Source organism: Musa acuminata, chromosome BXJ2-8 (genome assembly GCF_036884655.1).
Source record: "Musa acuminata AAA Group cultivar baxijiao chromosome BXJ2-8, Cavendish_Baxijiao_AAA, whole genome shotgun sequence".
NCBI classification, from domain to species: domain Eukaryota; kingdom Viridiplantae; phylum Streptophyta; class Magnoliopsida; order Zingiberales; family Musaceae; genus Musa; species Musa acuminata.
The window spans coordinates 47,176,048-47,191,298 of NC_088345.1; the positions used below are offsets into that span (position 1 = coordinate 47,176,048).

The 15,251-nt window shown below is 37.8% G+C and overlaps 3 protein-coding genes across 5 annotated transcripts; 1 reads left to right on the plus strand and 2 right to left on the minus strand.

Moving 5' to 3' along the window:
* Positions 1 to 695: 695 nt before the first annotated feature.
* Positions 696 to 4,071, minus strand: LOC135619788 (protein TIFY 3-like). Its single transcript, XM_065122120.1, has 5 exons — positions 3,884 to 4,071; positions 3,475 to 3,583; positions 3,164 to 3,368; positions 3,008 to 3,065; positions 696 to 1,016 (listed from the first exon to the last, which is right to left on the minus strand). Exons 1-5 carry the CDS (start codon positions 3,991 to 3,993, stop codon positions 938 to 940), a joined length of 561 nt encoding a protein of 186 aa, XP_064978192.1. The 5' UTR covers positions 3,994 to 4,071; the 3' UTR covers positions 696 to 937.
* A 2,862-nt stretch (positions 4,072 to 6,933) lies between these two features.
* Positions 6,934 to 11,953, plus strand: LOC135619789 (guanine nucleotide-binding protein subunit gamma 2-like). The gene is made up of 6 exons (XM_065122124.1): positions 6,934 to 7,676; positions 8,581 to 8,657; positions 8,772 to 9,288; positions 11,319 to 11,371; positions 11,462 to 11,506; positions 11,609 to 11,953. The coding sequence occupies exons 3-6, from the start codon at positions 9,121 to 9,123 to the stop codon at positions 11,709 to 11,711; spliced, it is 369 nt and encodes a 122-aa protein (XP_064978196.1). The 5' UTR covers positions 6,934 to 7,676; positions 8,581 to 8,657; positions 8,772 to 9,120; the 3' UTR covers positions 11,712 to 11,953.
* Positions 11,954 to 12,686: 733 nt separating this feature from the next.
* On the minus strand, positions 12,687 to 15,008 carry LOC135585198 (uncharacterized). 3 transcript variants are annotated; one of them, XM_065122121.1, is made up of 2 exons: positions 14,879 to 15,008; positions 12,687 to 13,544 (listed from the first exon to the last, which is right to left on the minus strand). In XM_065122121.1, the coding sequence occupies exon 2, from the start codon at positions 13,530 to 13,532 to the stop codon at positions 12,894 to 12,896; it is 639 nt and encodes a 212-aa protein (XP_064978193.1). In that variant the 5' UTR covers positions 13,533 to 13,544; positions 14,879 to 15,008; the 3' UTR covers positions 12,687 to 12,893. The 3 variants fall into 3 exon arrangements, with proteins under 3 accessions (XP_064978193.1, XP_064978194.1, XP_064978195.1); XM_065122122.1 differs by having other exon boundaries at positions 12,687 to 13,535; positions 14,879 to 14,992; XM_065122123.1 differs by having other exon boundaries at positions 12,687 to 13,547; positions 14,879 to 14,983.
* Between the last annotated feature and the right edge of the window lie 243 nt (positions 15,009 to 15,251).

Sequence of the window (15,251 nt, forward strand, 5' to 3'; positions counted from 1 at the left end):
CAGAGAGAGACCGGAGATTTGAGTTGGTGCGATGCGTGCCTCAAAATTATCATACTGCCATCACTTAGGCTTTGTTCGCTGCGAAGATCCAATGCTATTAGACCTTTACACGTGGCTATAGATCGGGTTGACGCAGCTTTATCGTGGGTGATTGCATACGGTAACTTTGGATCTCGTAAAGCAGGAAGTATATCCAAACGAAAAGGCATTAACACGTGGCCACGATTGGCCAACTCGAGGCGTTACTGGGCATCTTGGTGGGGTTGCAAAGGTGGAACTTGTAGAAGATGTTGCAACAGATCCCCCGGCGCACATTTCCTGCGACCGCAAGCAAGTCCGACCATGGTTGCGTGTCTCCACCTTATGAGACGTGAAGAATCCACTCTTCATCCCATTGTGGATTGCTCAGCTTCGAAGGAGCTGTAAAATGAGTTCTGCAGATATGCTGTGTGTAATTGGGCATCCTGGCAGAGACAGAAACAAGAATAAAACATTTATCTCGTGTAAAGAACATGCTGAGCAATTTAGGAGAGAGAATACCATCTCAAAATAGCAAACTTCCTACGGTTCACAACACAGCAAAGTGAGAACAATACACATTTTTTACTGTGCTCTTATGATGAGCTGTTCTGTATCCAGAGTTTTATGGTTCAGCAACTGATCGAGCATAAGCTAGTTCAAAGTTTCTACTGCCATGAAAAGATCAAACTAATTTGTTTGAGATTCAACAATAATAGCATCCATAAGTTCAATGCATTTTCTAGGAAACAAGAGCCATTTCATCACATAAACATCAATCTGGCAACACAACAATTATAGCAGAGTGTTCATGGAATCATGAGAGATCATAAAGGTTCATGGTTATAAATACTACTAGGTTAATAAGTTTCAAAGTAGAAGCTCGTGACTGTTTGGATGTCAGTGGCCATAAGCCCATTTAAGTAAGCTTTTCCTCTGAGGCCATTTTTATCCCCTCCAATGGTTTTGCCAAAGCATAAGGTGCCTTGCTTGCCAACCTGAATACCAACAATTAGTCCAGTAAGACCAAAGGCCAATATGAAAGATTAGAACGAAACAAGATGGTAAACATGCAGTGGAAAAATAAATACACAGGAAATTTATTAATAATTGAGACACAAAACAACAGTAAGTGTTCCTTTACGTCCACTTGTGCAGTGCAAAAGTGTGTTCCTTGCAAGTCAATCAGATTTAAAACACATGATACCACCGATGAATCAGACACGATTCATATACCATGATTCCATGCGTTTTAGGTTTTGAACCACACTGTACTTCTATTGGTCAACCACTCAACCTGTAGGCCATGGATTACAACAGGCATAACGAGCACAGTTGACTGTCCATGGATTACAAACTGTAGGCCACATTCACCAAAGTTTTCAGTATTTAAATGGCCAGAAAATACATTCAGGCTGAAGAGTTCCACCTCATTTTCATCCTCACAATCATGGGACCATCAACTAAATCAACTGGAGGAACAGCTACCCTATCTCAACCCAGAGGCTTTTTTTTTTTTTAATTTAGCTTAATATCTTCCTCAATAGAAGCCTCCCTGTTTCATGTTGTTCAACATCTTAACACAGCAATTATATTCTATAACTAAAAGGAAAAAGGGCTTATACCCAAAGAATATTTCAGAGAGAACCCTGAATTGCAATAACCTATTATAGAATAAAGTATTGAATGGCAAGAATAAAATAGTTTCTTCATTCAGCTACTAAAATTATTCTAGGATGAAGAAAATGTTCTAGAAAATTAGGTGCAAAATAGCAGTGCCTCATACTATTTATTTATTTTAGTACATAAGCTAAGATTAAATCACAAGAACATCAAGATCAGATACAATAAATCTGTGTTATCAATTTTTCTACATGTAGCTCAATATAGTCTGACCTTCCTAGAGGAAACAACAATAGTTTCATGTAGATAACTTGGGAACAAAAACTAGGCAATGAGAGAGTTCCCATATACTTAGTGATTTGGGGTCCCCTTATCTGTGATAAATGCATTATTGGTAGAAATAAATTCCAAGCTGATTGGTGCTAATATCTGGCATAAACTGAATATTAGAACAAGTTAATCTGTATCATCAAAAAGACATGGAGTGTGCACTGATGCACAAAAAACAAACAAACAAACAAGCAAATATGCATACATACATACATACATGTATCTGCATCTTTTACCTCTTCTGGGTGACCATGTGTGAATCTTTCGAAACTTAAAAGTCTTAGAGATGCTTCTTAAAAGGACAGTTGTCCCACTTTAATATTTAAATTTTAAACAGGATGTATGTGAAGGCTTCCATCTAAGACACATCATTATCTTTAAGCATGTAGTGATCACTTCTCATTATAAACTCATACTGGCCTTCGAGGGCTGAAGGCTTTATAATGAGCGATGTAAAAGATATAGAGGAACATAAATCGCAGCTAATGTTTTATTAGAGAAGTTTCCACTTTGTTCTTTGTGTTTAGAATGCAATGATAAATTTCCGGGTACCCACCACTGTGGCATGGTATAATTCATATAGCTATGGTCGAATATCCATTAATCCCCAAAATTTGCAGTGGATACTCCAACTTCATTCTTTTTTCCTCTGACCTCTATCCACATGCACAGGCATGCATGTATATGCCTGTTTGTATCAGATAGAACCTGGTGACAATACTAACACTCAAAGGATATCCTTCCTTCTACTTTAACAAACTACATCAAAATGATTTTTCTGCTGTATTTTCTTTTTCTTCACATCTGATTTCATCCTTCCCTTTGAATTTACTGATGATCTATAATACTTGGCTGGGAAAAAAGTCAATTACAAACACAACTGTCTCTCAAGAAATCATCATAGTTAAGTATCAGAACATTAGTAGTATACTTATTATGAACATCATCTTTCGTTTCTTTATACATAAATAGCAGATACCAGTCCATATTGCTCTTTGCTTGAGTACTAAGGGAGGAACAGAAGGACAAGATTTACCTATTGCGGCGCTTCTTGAAGAAACACTGAAGCGAGTGCCTTCTTGCTATCGGGAGCTCTGCACGCAGGCAAATCCCCACACTGATCAGCAATTCCAGAGAGATAAAAGGAAGAGCTTTCACATGATCACAGACCAAGGAAAGAAAAGAAACCAACCAGCTTGAAGCTTGCAGAGGGGGGGGCTGCTAGCACTGAGAACAATCTGGCCATGCGGCACCGCTCCCGTGACGAAGACAGAGGAGCTCTGCAGTGACAGAGTTCTCGTGAGTACTGTCGAACCCGCAGTGGTGGCAGAGGTGGTCGGGCTGATCTTATTTGGTGGCGTAGCTGCAGCAGCAGCGATGAGCATTATGGCCTGTGCCTATCTCAGGATTCAGCAAAGAGTCAGTTCAAAGACTTCCAGTTCTCAAGCAAAACGAAACACAAGAAAAAGAAAGGAAGGAGAAATAGGAGATCAAAATGCAAACTTTTTCAGAAGGAATTCCATTGTAGACATTGACGGCTCCGTTGTAGAAGATGGTGAGCTGCGTGGGGTCGAACAGGTTCGCCATCGTCGGCATCGACACACGCGACATCCTCACAGACGTAAAAGCCAAGCAAAGGAACACAAAGTGAGAGCTTTTGACAGACGCTAAGCAACAAATCCCTAAGACCCCGAAGTTGAAGACGATATCCGTTGCAGAAGAAATCAGAACCCCAGCCAAGATAAATGCCAAACAAATAATCGTTTTTAATCTTTTCTTTAAATTCTCCAAAAGAAGAAGATTTGATCGCTATGATTTCAAACAATATCTTGTTGTTTCTTTCGGGAACAAAATTGCTTCGGGGATGGGAAGGAGAAACGGGTAACGAACAAAGAAGAAGCAGGAGAGCTACCTGCTGCTGTTGCTTTCCTCCGATTTGGTTTCCGTGTTCTCCGCCTCGGCTTCGGCTTCGGCTTCTCCGCTGCTCTCCACTGGGATCTGCGCCACCAGAGGATCCGCCATTCCTCTTCCTCTTCCGCTTCCTTCGTTTTCCTCCCCTGCAGCTGTGGCGGAGAAAAAGTAATGAGCGGAAGAAGCACCGAAAAGGCCAAAAAATAATGCATTAAATTAGAAGATCGTGTCACGATATGTCCCACATCTACGACTTATATTACGACACTCGGTGTTGTCGCACATTGAGAAACCGATAGGTCGGGGACCAGCAAAACTCTTCCACTCGATGTCCGCCACGTAGGTATCTCGCGTGTCACAACTCGCGCCACGAGGGAGAATCGTCGTTTGCAGAGAAGGGTATTACCTTAAACACGAATTGTTTGCTACTGGCGGAACATTTGCTCCATTCATACCTTACTTTTGCTGCTTGTGGGACCCATATAAATCCAGACAGGGACCAGTTATAATTAGGTATGGCTTGAGTATCGTACGCACAGGTAGAAATTTATTGTTCTTCTTTAGGAAAAAAAAAGGGTGGTTTTTGTGCCACGTTTTCCATCACATGTCTATTAAATGTTTGCCAGATAAAAAATATATTTTATATTGTTTTTCTCAAATCTTCGAAAATATTAAATAATATATAAATCTTTAAATCTTCAAATTTTATTTTAATTATTTTTTATCTCTATGGTTGCAAATAAAATGTGACTTGAATTCAACGTATGACGAAAAATCAGCTATAATATCTCAAATATATGATAACGATTTAGAGGGCCTATAAATAAATTAAATTACATAGAGGATTAAATTGGAATGATACCAAGAGAAAGGATAAAATATGGAGGAATGGGGAGAAGGCTTTTGGAATAAAGTCACGTGTTTTGCTTGCAACTTTATTTAGACCACGTTTTGTTTTTTAATTTATTGGATTCATCCTTATCTGATATTTATTTCATTAAATTACATCACAGGTGTCGTTCGTTACACTTTTGATGCAATTTAATGGTGTTTGTAGATGAGTCTATTATTTTAGGTCATGCGGTTCGTTTATTGTATCAGATTGAATTATAAATGAAGACTATCTATAATATCTTATAATGTTTTCAGTAATGTTAAGAAAATACTGTAACACAATATAGAAAATATTATAATATAATATTTTTTTATTTTCGGCAACACTAAGAAAAACACTATAATACAATATGGACACACCCTATTATAATATTGTTATATTATATTTTTTTCTGATATTATTAAAAATACTATTAACATAGTGTAAATATCAGAACTGAATTAACTTATGGATCATTTCATAGGAAAAAAAGAAAGCAAAAATAGATATGTGGTTATGAATATTTTAGGTATTAGGAAAAAGAAAATACTATTTGGAAATTCCGAAAATAAGATATGTTTCTCGAGAAAAAAATTTAAAAATATATTTTCGGAAATTCGCTCTTCTAATTTTGATAAAAAAAAAATATTATTAAATTATTAATTTTTAATTAATGAGTCCCCAATAATGAGGCCCAATACGACCTAATTATCTAATTGGGTTTCTCTATAATGAAGCTGTTTCTAAAGGAGCGGCGGCGGCCTCGTCACAGCCGTTGATGGTGGTGAGCACGACGTTCCTGGCGATGGGCGGCTCAGTCTCTCTCCACAGCGTCTCCACTCCCCTCTTGACTGCCGCTGGGTGCTTCGCCCTATGCGGTAGGAAGCAGAACAGCCTCTAGTTGCTCGATCATTGGTCGCCAAGGCCTCCGTCGCGATCTCCCATTCCACCGCCGGGGTGAAGCGGGACACGGAAGGGAGCAAGCAGAAAAAACCTGCCTTTCTCGAGATCGAACGCATCGCAGATATCATCGAGGACTTCAATATGGTAATGCATCATCTGAATTCTGAATTGTCGAGTAGCCTGAAATATAATTTGGTTACTTTATGAGCAATCTCTTCTTTCACCTCGTTGACTTTTGCAGGTTCTGGTTATTAGAATTGGCTTGAAGATGGGAAAAAGGAAGATTGCTGCTGCTCAATGCAGGTAAATATTCTTTCGTTTGTTTGTCAATTGACTGACAAATGTGGACTATCCATTTTTCATGTTTGCTGTGGAGCACAAACTTTAGTTTTGGAAATTTAACGCTTAATAAAATGCAGAGTGAGTACTTTCCAAAGGATAGAGAAAATGTTTATTTTGTGAAAGCATAGTTTATTTTGTGATTTGTTTCACTCATTCAGACGTCAAGATCAACGAAGAAAATGCAGAGTGAGTATCAATGTGACTGCAAAGTGTATGTCAAGAGAAGCTCAAAGGCAGGGTTCAGTTGTGAAGAATGCCATGAGATGTTTTCTTGACTTTCCTTTTAATTTCTCCTTGACTTACAAGGAAGAGTAGTGAAATTTTGATTGGTTCTGGAATACTAGTGAAGGGGCTATGAGCTTCAAGCTGCATTTGGATTTGGAATGTTAAGCTTGTGCTTTCTTTTATTTTTCTTATTCAGATATATTATATATGAATCACATTCGAATACTTTCCAAAGGATAGAGAAAATGTTCTGCAGAAAATTTAACAATGGCTTGCCTAGGAGTATGTCAGGTGGACTACCATGAAACTGGAGGAGAAAATTTGGCCCTGATTTGATGCTCTTAGACATTATTCTTGTTGTATGTGTCTGAAAACATGGTGTTGCTGATGAACTCACAAACTGAAGAAGGGATGGTTTAGAGGTGCCACAACAACCCATATCTCACAAAAACTTGACCTTTTCGATAGGGGGAGGCAACTTTTGATTGTATAACATTAATAAAGTTTCTGAAGAGAATAGGAAATCTCTATATTACTGAACTCCTCTCTCTCTCTCTCTCTCTCTCTCTCCCTCTCTCTCTCTCTGTATATATATATATATATATATATATATCCTTTTAGACAGCATTCCTGTTGATATATGGTGGTTCCACGATCCAGATTTTTGAATTATATGTCTGTTTATGTGCATATGCAGGTAAGAGTGCCTACATATGCAGATGATAATTCATATTTACTGTTTGAGGCATTTCTTTTATGGGCCCTTGGGCATGACACATGTATATCTTCATATACAACTTGTTTGTTATTTGGTATTCGGTTTTTTGTCTGTTGTGTTGTAACCTTTTCATCTCATTTCATTGTTACTTCAGAAATTCATTGGTGGAAGTTTAGTTTTTACGTGTCATGTTGGAACTTATACGTCTTGTTCCATTATTGTAATATGGTTATCACAGTATTTTATATTTGAACTCTGTCCATGTACTAATTCACATTGAACATTGACACTTGGTATATTTGCCTCTGATACACAGTTGTTCCTGTATACTGATTTTCTTGTGTTAGTAACCTTTCAGTTTGGTAGAAGTCCCAGAAGAGAAGAAGACTAAATTTCCATGATAGAACTACTCTGGATTGTTAATGTATTCATAGACTTTCTCTGTGATGTTAATTGAATTTATATAGAGTACACCTCTAGAAGGATGACATTTATGTCAGTGTTGTTTTGCCTTCGTGTCTTTGCTTTCAGCCATGTATCTTGCACAAAGGCTCCACAGGTATCTTTGACCACTTCTCATGATGATTTTGAAGTTACATTCAATTAGCAACTGTGTTATAAAGTTGCCTTCTTTTATTATGTCGATTTTCTTCTGTTTAAAGGTGAGAGATGTGTGGACAAGTGAAGGTGGCACTGAAAATTGAGAGTGATGAAGATCGTTTTGTCCTGCAGGTACATCAGTTAACATGCTTATTGCTGTCCATTTTTTTATTCTAGTAGGCAACAGAAGTAATCAACACAAAAGACTATGTGAAGATTTTATAAACTAAGCTTAAGTTTCGGAATCACAACATAAATTTCAAGATCAACACAATCAGGGATCAGATCAGTGCACTGGCATTTTGGCTATGATCAAATTGAAATATCAAAATTGGGAAAAAAATAAAAAAACAAAGTTAAGGTGGTTCATAAAGTCGATAAAATTTCTATTGCATGATATGGCCCAATGTGTGGCAATGAAATAACTGTAGGACATGTGCATGCCTTTACTAAATGACAATAAACTAAGTATAGAACAATTATACATCTCTGCACTAGTATGAGCCTTTCAAGAATTTAGTTGTATGGAATCAGCCTTAATCAGATCAGTCTAGTGTGTTTTCCTTTATGATTGGCTCAGGACGGTTAGACACACCTAATAACCTGAGTTATGCTGAAGAAGCTTTAGTTTTCTCTCCAGGATTCAATTCAGGATTTAAGTCTAGTGTTAGACACAACAAAAGCCTTCAATTCAGGCTCGGCTGTGATGTCCAGCTCTTTTGAGAGGGCTAATCTACAAGAGAGAAGAGAGGAAAATTTGGTTAAACAACACAGCAACCTAATGTCTTTCTTAGCAAGATTCTAAATTGTATACACAAATAGTATTGCCAACTTCCCTTCTTACATGAATTTGTTCTTCTCCCTGCCTTCTCTTCTTTTACTGTTCCTATGCATTTGTGGCAGATGACGTGAACAAATCTGGGTAATGTCTCTAGTTGATTCAAAGAAATCATTTTGCTTGCTCACCATCAATGCTGTAAGAACACAAACTGCACCAAGTGAGATCAATTTAATGTTTATTGGTGTTTTTTTGCAGCTAAGACTCTGATAGTTGTCTCATTGGACTTCTGTATTAGGCTGGCTGTGAGCAAGCAGTTTCATTGAAGATCAAAGGTATGCCATTCTTTTAGTTTCCAGTAATTTTAATTGGTGAGTCGGATCGGGTTCGGGGTCGACTCAGATTCGGATCTACCAATTGGGGACCCGACCCGTTCCCGCGTGCAACAGGCCAAACTCTTTCCGGTCTACTTGTCACGCCACTGGAGAAGTACAAGCGGCGAGGTAAAAGCAAGGAGAGATATATAACGAGAGAAGAGGAAGTGCGATCAGTGCCGTACACGTGCAGTCACAGCGGTGCTTTGAAAGCCGCGCGTGCGTTTGACCGTGATCAGTAAAAGAGACCCGTTCCCACACGTCCAGTTCTTCTTGCCTTCCTCTTCTTTTTCCCTCTTTCCTACCCCCTCCTCTTCGGATAACGATGGCGATGGCTCTGAGAAACCTCGCCCTTTCTTCGCCCCTCGTCGCCTTCCTCTCCTTCTTCTTCTAAGGATCATCGATCGATTTCAAGGGCGGCGAGATGGAGACAGAGAGCGAGAGGATGGCGACAAACGGAGAGGACGCGGAGCCGGAGGCCCGGCCGCAGCCGTCTCATCCTCGTCCGCTGCGGCGGACGGGCGATTTCTTGGGGAAGCATCGCTTGTCGGCCGCCATCTCCCGGCTCAACCAAGAGATCCAGTACCTCCAGGTCCTCGCCTCCACTCTTCTACCCGCCTTGGGCTCTTGTTGAAGCATCATAGATTGACCTCATTAGTCTACATACTGAGTGTTCTTATGGGGGATCATGAATCAGAAGAGTTCCCATTTGACAATAGACGGGAATGAATTAGAGAGGAAAGATTAGTAGATGAAGAGGGAGAAAAAGAGCACATAGGGTTTATGTCTCTTCACATCCTAACATCGATGGCATATGGTGGGTTCTCTTGATAAATGTTCATTTCATTTGCTCTGCATGACAGTACTAAATGTGTTGCAGTGTCTAATAATTCTGACATAGTGGCACCGATATCAACTGTCGTAACAAGATCTGAGGTTGCATGTTCCTAATTAAATTCAGCTTGTACCTTTCAACTGCTCATACGAGAGGAAGAACTTTTTCTTCTCCCTATCATTATGAATCCCAAAACATGTTTTTGATAATTACAGATGAAGGTGAAAACATTACTGGATTCATTCTAGGAGGTTTCATTTAGTGAATTTAAATCACCTGAAGATGATGTATCAAAATTTGATCATTGTAATCATTTTACCTTTTCTCCTTTTTTTTTCCTAGTACTAATATACGAGACAATCTGTGGCACTAGTTCCCAGGTTTAATATGATATATTATATTGAAATTTATGGACATTTTACAGCATAAGTCAAATTTTCATTTTCTTTTCATATTATTTGTCCATATTTTTCATATTTCTTGAATTATCTTGAAGAATTTTAAAACATTGTACATTTTCCAAGATCTGTGCCACTTCAGTATTACCTTGAGTGTATTATTATTATTATTATTATTATTATTATTATGTGGAAAATTTGATGAAAAAAGTGTTAATGATTTAGAAGGATTCTTGTTGTTTTGCTATTGAAATTAGACAGTTCTGTGTCCATGCTGATGCATCCAATTTGCATCTTACTTGGCAATATTTTTCACTCTCAACTCCTCCACAAAGAAAAAAAAAAAAACTTGGAAAAGGTAAAATGAGAGGATGCATAATCGAAACTTTCCTATCAGCCGTTCCCACTAATTATTTTATTGAAAGCATAACACCTTCCACCTACTCTTTTATTTGAAATCCGATTATATTAAAATTAAGACTTGTTACATGCTAATTGTAATAACTTGGAGACCACCTACTCTTTTATTTGATAGCTGATTATATTAAATCAAGAGTTGTTACATGCTGATTGTAATAACTTGGAGACATTGAGAACACACTACTAGGTGTTTGTTCGAGTCATGCTAAATGTAATATCTTGGAAGCATAGAGAACATTGTACTGGGTTTTTGTGTGAATCACATTATATTTGCTCTATATTTATAAAGTATAAATGAATGTTTATTTTGGATAGGAAAGTTTAATAGTTCAACAACTGAATCTTCTGATGATACTGATTTTATTGGAGCTGGAAAGTTTGAAGGTAGTATTCAGCAATTTCAGGTTATCCCATAGCGTACCCAGCATAAGCGTTGTTTATTTCATAAATAATTACCAACTAAAACATGTGGTCTGCATGGGGCTCCTGCAGATCTGGGGTCTGACAAGAGTTAACATCTCAGCATTGCATCTGCAAGTTGAGAGATTGTTGTTGTGGCGCTCAAGCCTTTGAAGTCAAGGTTGCAAAGTTGCAACCTTAACTTAATGCGAAGACTCATCTCAGTCGATCTCCTGAATAATTCTTGGGCCAAAATAAGATGTGTCATTTGATAAGGTTCCATGATGTGCTCTAAATCTTAGATAACCATCTGAATGATTAATCTCCAAACAAGGTTTTATACCTGCTTAATCTATTAGTATCCATATATACATGCATTAACATGGTGTACATGTCTAATGCTTGCTTAAACACTTATTACCACGTCAAGAACACATGGGCAGAGTGCATGTCACCAGACTAGTGTGGTCGAGGGTTAATGGAAGTGCATGCATCATGTCTCTTTTTTAAATGATTGTACTTCATGAAGAGCTCAAAGGACTTTGTTGTGTTTGCCCTATGTGCATGCAGGCTGAACTAGATGAAATTGAAACAATGAAGCCGTCTTCTGAAGCATGCAAGGCGTAAGTGGTTTTTTTGGTTTTGATGTCCTGAATTATCGTTCCTTTCATGTTTATCTACTGACACTCCTGTTCCACTGATGGAATGTGCAGAGTTGTCTTGAGCACGGAAGGCAAATCTGATGCCCTCCTTCCAGTGTGAGTTTCACCGCTCAATGGTCAGATTGGTGATTTTGCACCCTTTCTCTTTTCTTGTACAATTTCTTTTAACGATTTATTTGTCCCATTGGTTGTCCTCAGTACACCAGGTCCCGAAAATCCAGCCTGGCACCGGTGGTTCCAACGTGTCCCAAGCTCTCATAGTCGTAAATGGTGGACACACAAAGGTTCTGATGTTTCTTAAAAATGGTTTCTGATGACTTTTTGATGAGCATAATATACAGATGCTACCAACTAAAGGTGGTTTTGAAGTGTCATCGGTCTTATGTTGTTTGATCAGTTCACCCTCTAAAAGCAGTAGCTACAATTGCATGGTTGGAATATTATCTGCTCATTGTGCATGTTGTTGTGCACATAGTGTTATCGTTGATGACAAAACATATTGGCATGGCACTGATATTAATTCGAAGACATTTTGGTTTCTTAGTGCAAGCTTTTGTTTATGGTTTTCTTTTAATTTATTTTGTTGGTTTCTTCTTGATATCATACTCAGCAGACAGGTCAAAATTCTTGCCCCGCCGAGCCATCTGAAACAATCAGACTTGTAGGGAAGAATAAGCTATCGATTGTTTGCACCTCCATCCTCGTCACCTGGAATGTCTGCAGTTTGTATCATAGTCTAATGCAAAAATTCATCAGCTGGTCAGTTAATTTGCTAAGTAGAGCTAATTTCTTCAGTATTTTTTTTTTAATCTTTTTGCAAATAATAAGTGGTGGAATGAAATTAGATCCTGGATTTTGTCATCAAGCAGTCAATTTTATTTATCAAAGCCAATTAGCATCCTCAAAAATTAATTAAATGATGTTTTGAATTTCAACTTATGATTAATGGATCTCTATATATATTAACATTAGATCAATATTTTAGGTACATAAATGTAATATGGATGTCAGATGAGATACATAAATATTTTAGGATCAATATTTTTGAATAATTTATGTAGCAAATGAGGTTTAAAATTCTTAATCACAATCGTATTCAGATTTTAGGTTAAAAAAAACATAGAAGATGAAGTTTCAAAATCTAAGTCTTTGGTAAGCGATTCTAATATATCATCACTAACGATGTAGATATCAAAAATTTATTGGATGAGATATCATGTTCTTAGCTTTTGATAGGTGAATTTGATACACCATCATAGTTTCGAGATCAGAGACATCTAAAACATTAGTCTTCTTTCCAATAAACAAGCATTCAGTATTTTCTCAAGTTAAAAGACTAAAGTATACCAAGAAATATAGACCGGGCATTTCGAGTACAAAGAGCAAGTCAGAACAAACAAATAAAAGACAGGAATGGCTTAAATGACAGAACCAATCTTCATGTTTGTAGTCTCTGTTGCAGTTAGGATGGCAAATTCATTAGTTACTCGTCGAAAGGCTTCAGCGACAAATCCACCATGCTTGTGACAAGTTCAGCGACGTTTTCTTGGCTGAGAGCCAAGCTGGAATTGCTAGGTTGCAGCTCTTCTTGACCTTCTCTACTTCCGGTGAGAAGCTTCTTCAGCTGTTGGATAAGTTCATCTTCCTCCTCTTCAGCTGCTGGAGTCTCCAAATCCCACACCTTGAAAATACTCTCTCGTGATTCCACCTCCTCTTGACTCACTGAAACTTCCACATCCACAGCCTCTTTCCGTGTCTCCTCAGATGGTTGATGCTCTGCGACATGATCTTGAGCTGCCACCTCACTCACTTGAACACTCTCGTCGTCTTCATTGCTCTCCATGGCGGCAGATGTGGCTTCGTAAGATGTAGGATAGGAACTCAGAGCATCAAGCAGTGCATTTTTCAGAGAAATCCATTTATCGTCTGACATTTCTGGACCAAATTCAAGGCAGGAATCTACCCAAGCTACCTCTTCAGGTTTGAGTTCAGCTGTCTTCTCATCTGATTTGATAGACTCTTGAAGTACAGCGGAAACCTCATCTAAGAGCTCAACTGATCTCTCATCAGATTCACTGGGTTCATTAAGCAGCACTGAGATGCCATCATCATCTGCTGCCATAACCTAAATACTCTGCTAATGTTACATCAAAACATTACAAGTTTCGAACAGCATTATCTAATTTTTAGAAGGTAATATCAAACTGAAAAGGTAAGTTATCAGAATTAAGCAGTAAACCACAGAAACTACAGTTCAAAGTTCACATCAAACAAAAGGTTTAGATCGGTAATGGCAGCAAAATTTCATGTTCTAGTATAGTGTATGGAGGATGCACTAAGTTAAGCAAAGAGACTAATGATATAGATTATAATGTGAAGTTGCATATATATAGGAAAAGGAACTTGCAGCTCAACTTAGAAACGAGAATTCTGTCAAAGAGAAGTAAGGGCTCACAGTTGATTTCACAAATACTGAAGAAAATAGAGATCAAGACAGGTCCTTTAACCTAAATATATTGGAATTTCATGAGTGACAAAATTAGTTCTTACGCTTGTCTATTATGGTTTTACCGAGGCTGAACACTGCTAGCTCAACGGTAAAAGAAAATCAATGTGCAAAAAATTACTATAGAGCTCGCAAATATAAACATCTTTTGAGTCTGATGAACATGCACAAAGATCTTATTAAGGTGAGAGGCTAGCTTCAAACAATTACCAAACGAAGAGTGATATCCCATGCAAATATAGGAAAATTTGAATGAGCAAAGCCGAAAACAAGAAACTCGATGTAAATTTCCATAGAGGCCTTAGCTTGAACCTGGCAATCGAGAGATCGGGTTATACAGAAACTAGCACAAAACCTTTAACTTACAGCAAGCAACAAGGGAATGTAACTTTACAGTGAAACTTACAATTCGTGTTTGCTAAAAGACCAGATATGTAGTAGCAAAGTACTATTTGGTCAAAAAGAAAGACACTTGTGGTTAGAATTTAGATGCCAAAAGGGAGCATTGGCGAATTAAACCGTCTTTACATGGTAAATGTTACATCAAAATTCTTTTCTTTATCGTCTTCTCACCATCTTCTTGCTTGCATGCCACAGCAATGGCAAATGTTAAATTGGACTGCTCCAACAACCCATAAAATCTACATGGACGCAACAAAGAAGCTAAAAATACCACACTCACATCTGCAAGAGTCAAACCCTACAATGGCGGTGAGGCAAAACAACAAACACGTGATGTGCAAGTGACAACCAAATCATTTCAGCACATCCAATGAACACATTCGGCCAAAAACACAAGCGGAGGAAACGGGACATCAATAATCAGACACCAAACATCTCGGTTTCTTCTTCTTTAGTACAAGAAAGTAATGAGCAATGAGATTGCTGCGGAAGACGTAGGAAACTATTCGATTAAAGCAACTACAAAGACAAGACGATGATGCCAAGCAACTTTTGCTTACCAGCCGAGGCAGCAACAGAGCTAATTGGCCGCGAGGTAGGAGAAGACTCGAAGCCCTAGCAGAAGGGGCAAAACAGAACGGCCCAATTTAGTAGCAGCTTGCGACGAAGAGAACAAACCAAATATACCCTATCAAAGTTGATTATTATTTTTGTATTTTTAGACAGCTCTAAAAAAAATAACTAAATAAATTAACTAATATTTTTAAATAATTTTTTTTATTTAAATAATATTTGGCAATCTTAATAAATTGATTTTATTTCCTCCAATCATCATTTTTCAAGCGAGTGTTAAAATTTTAATTTTAATATTATTTGATGAAGTAATTAATAAATAAAAACTTTCTATTATACTAATGTTAAGCTATTTATTTT

Bases quoted from the DNA above. Each gene is read 5' to 3' on its own strand.
- LOC135619788 (XM_065122120.1), bottom strand. From the start codon at position 3,993: ATGGCGGATCCTCTGGTGGCGCAGATCCCAGTGGAGAGCAGCGGAGAA. The intron at 3,584-3,883 runs GTAGCTCTCCTG...TACGTCTGTGAG, and splicing joins GAGGAAAGCAACAGCAGCAG to GATGTCGCGTGTGTCGATGC. The intron at 3,369-3,474 runs GTTTGCATTTTG...ATCCTGAGATAG, and splicing joins ATGGAATTCCTTCTGAAAAA to GCACAGGCCATAATGCTCAT.
- LOC135619789 (XM_065122124.1), top strand. From the start codon at position 9,121: ATGGAGACAGAGAGCGAGAGGATGGCGACAAACGGAGAGGACGCGGAG. The intron at 11,372-11,461 runs GTAAGTGGTTTT...TGGAATGTGCAG, and splicing joins TCTTCTGAAGCATGCAAGGC to AGTTGTCTTGAGCACGGAAG. The intron at 11,507-11,608 runs GTGAGTTTCACC...GGTTGTCCTCAG, and splicing joins TCTGATGCCCTCCTTCCAGT to TACACCAGGTCCCGAAAATC.
- LOC135585198 (XM_065122121.1), bottom strand. From the start codon at position 13,532: ATGGCAGCAGATGATGATGGCATCTCAGTGCTGCTTAATGAACCCAGT.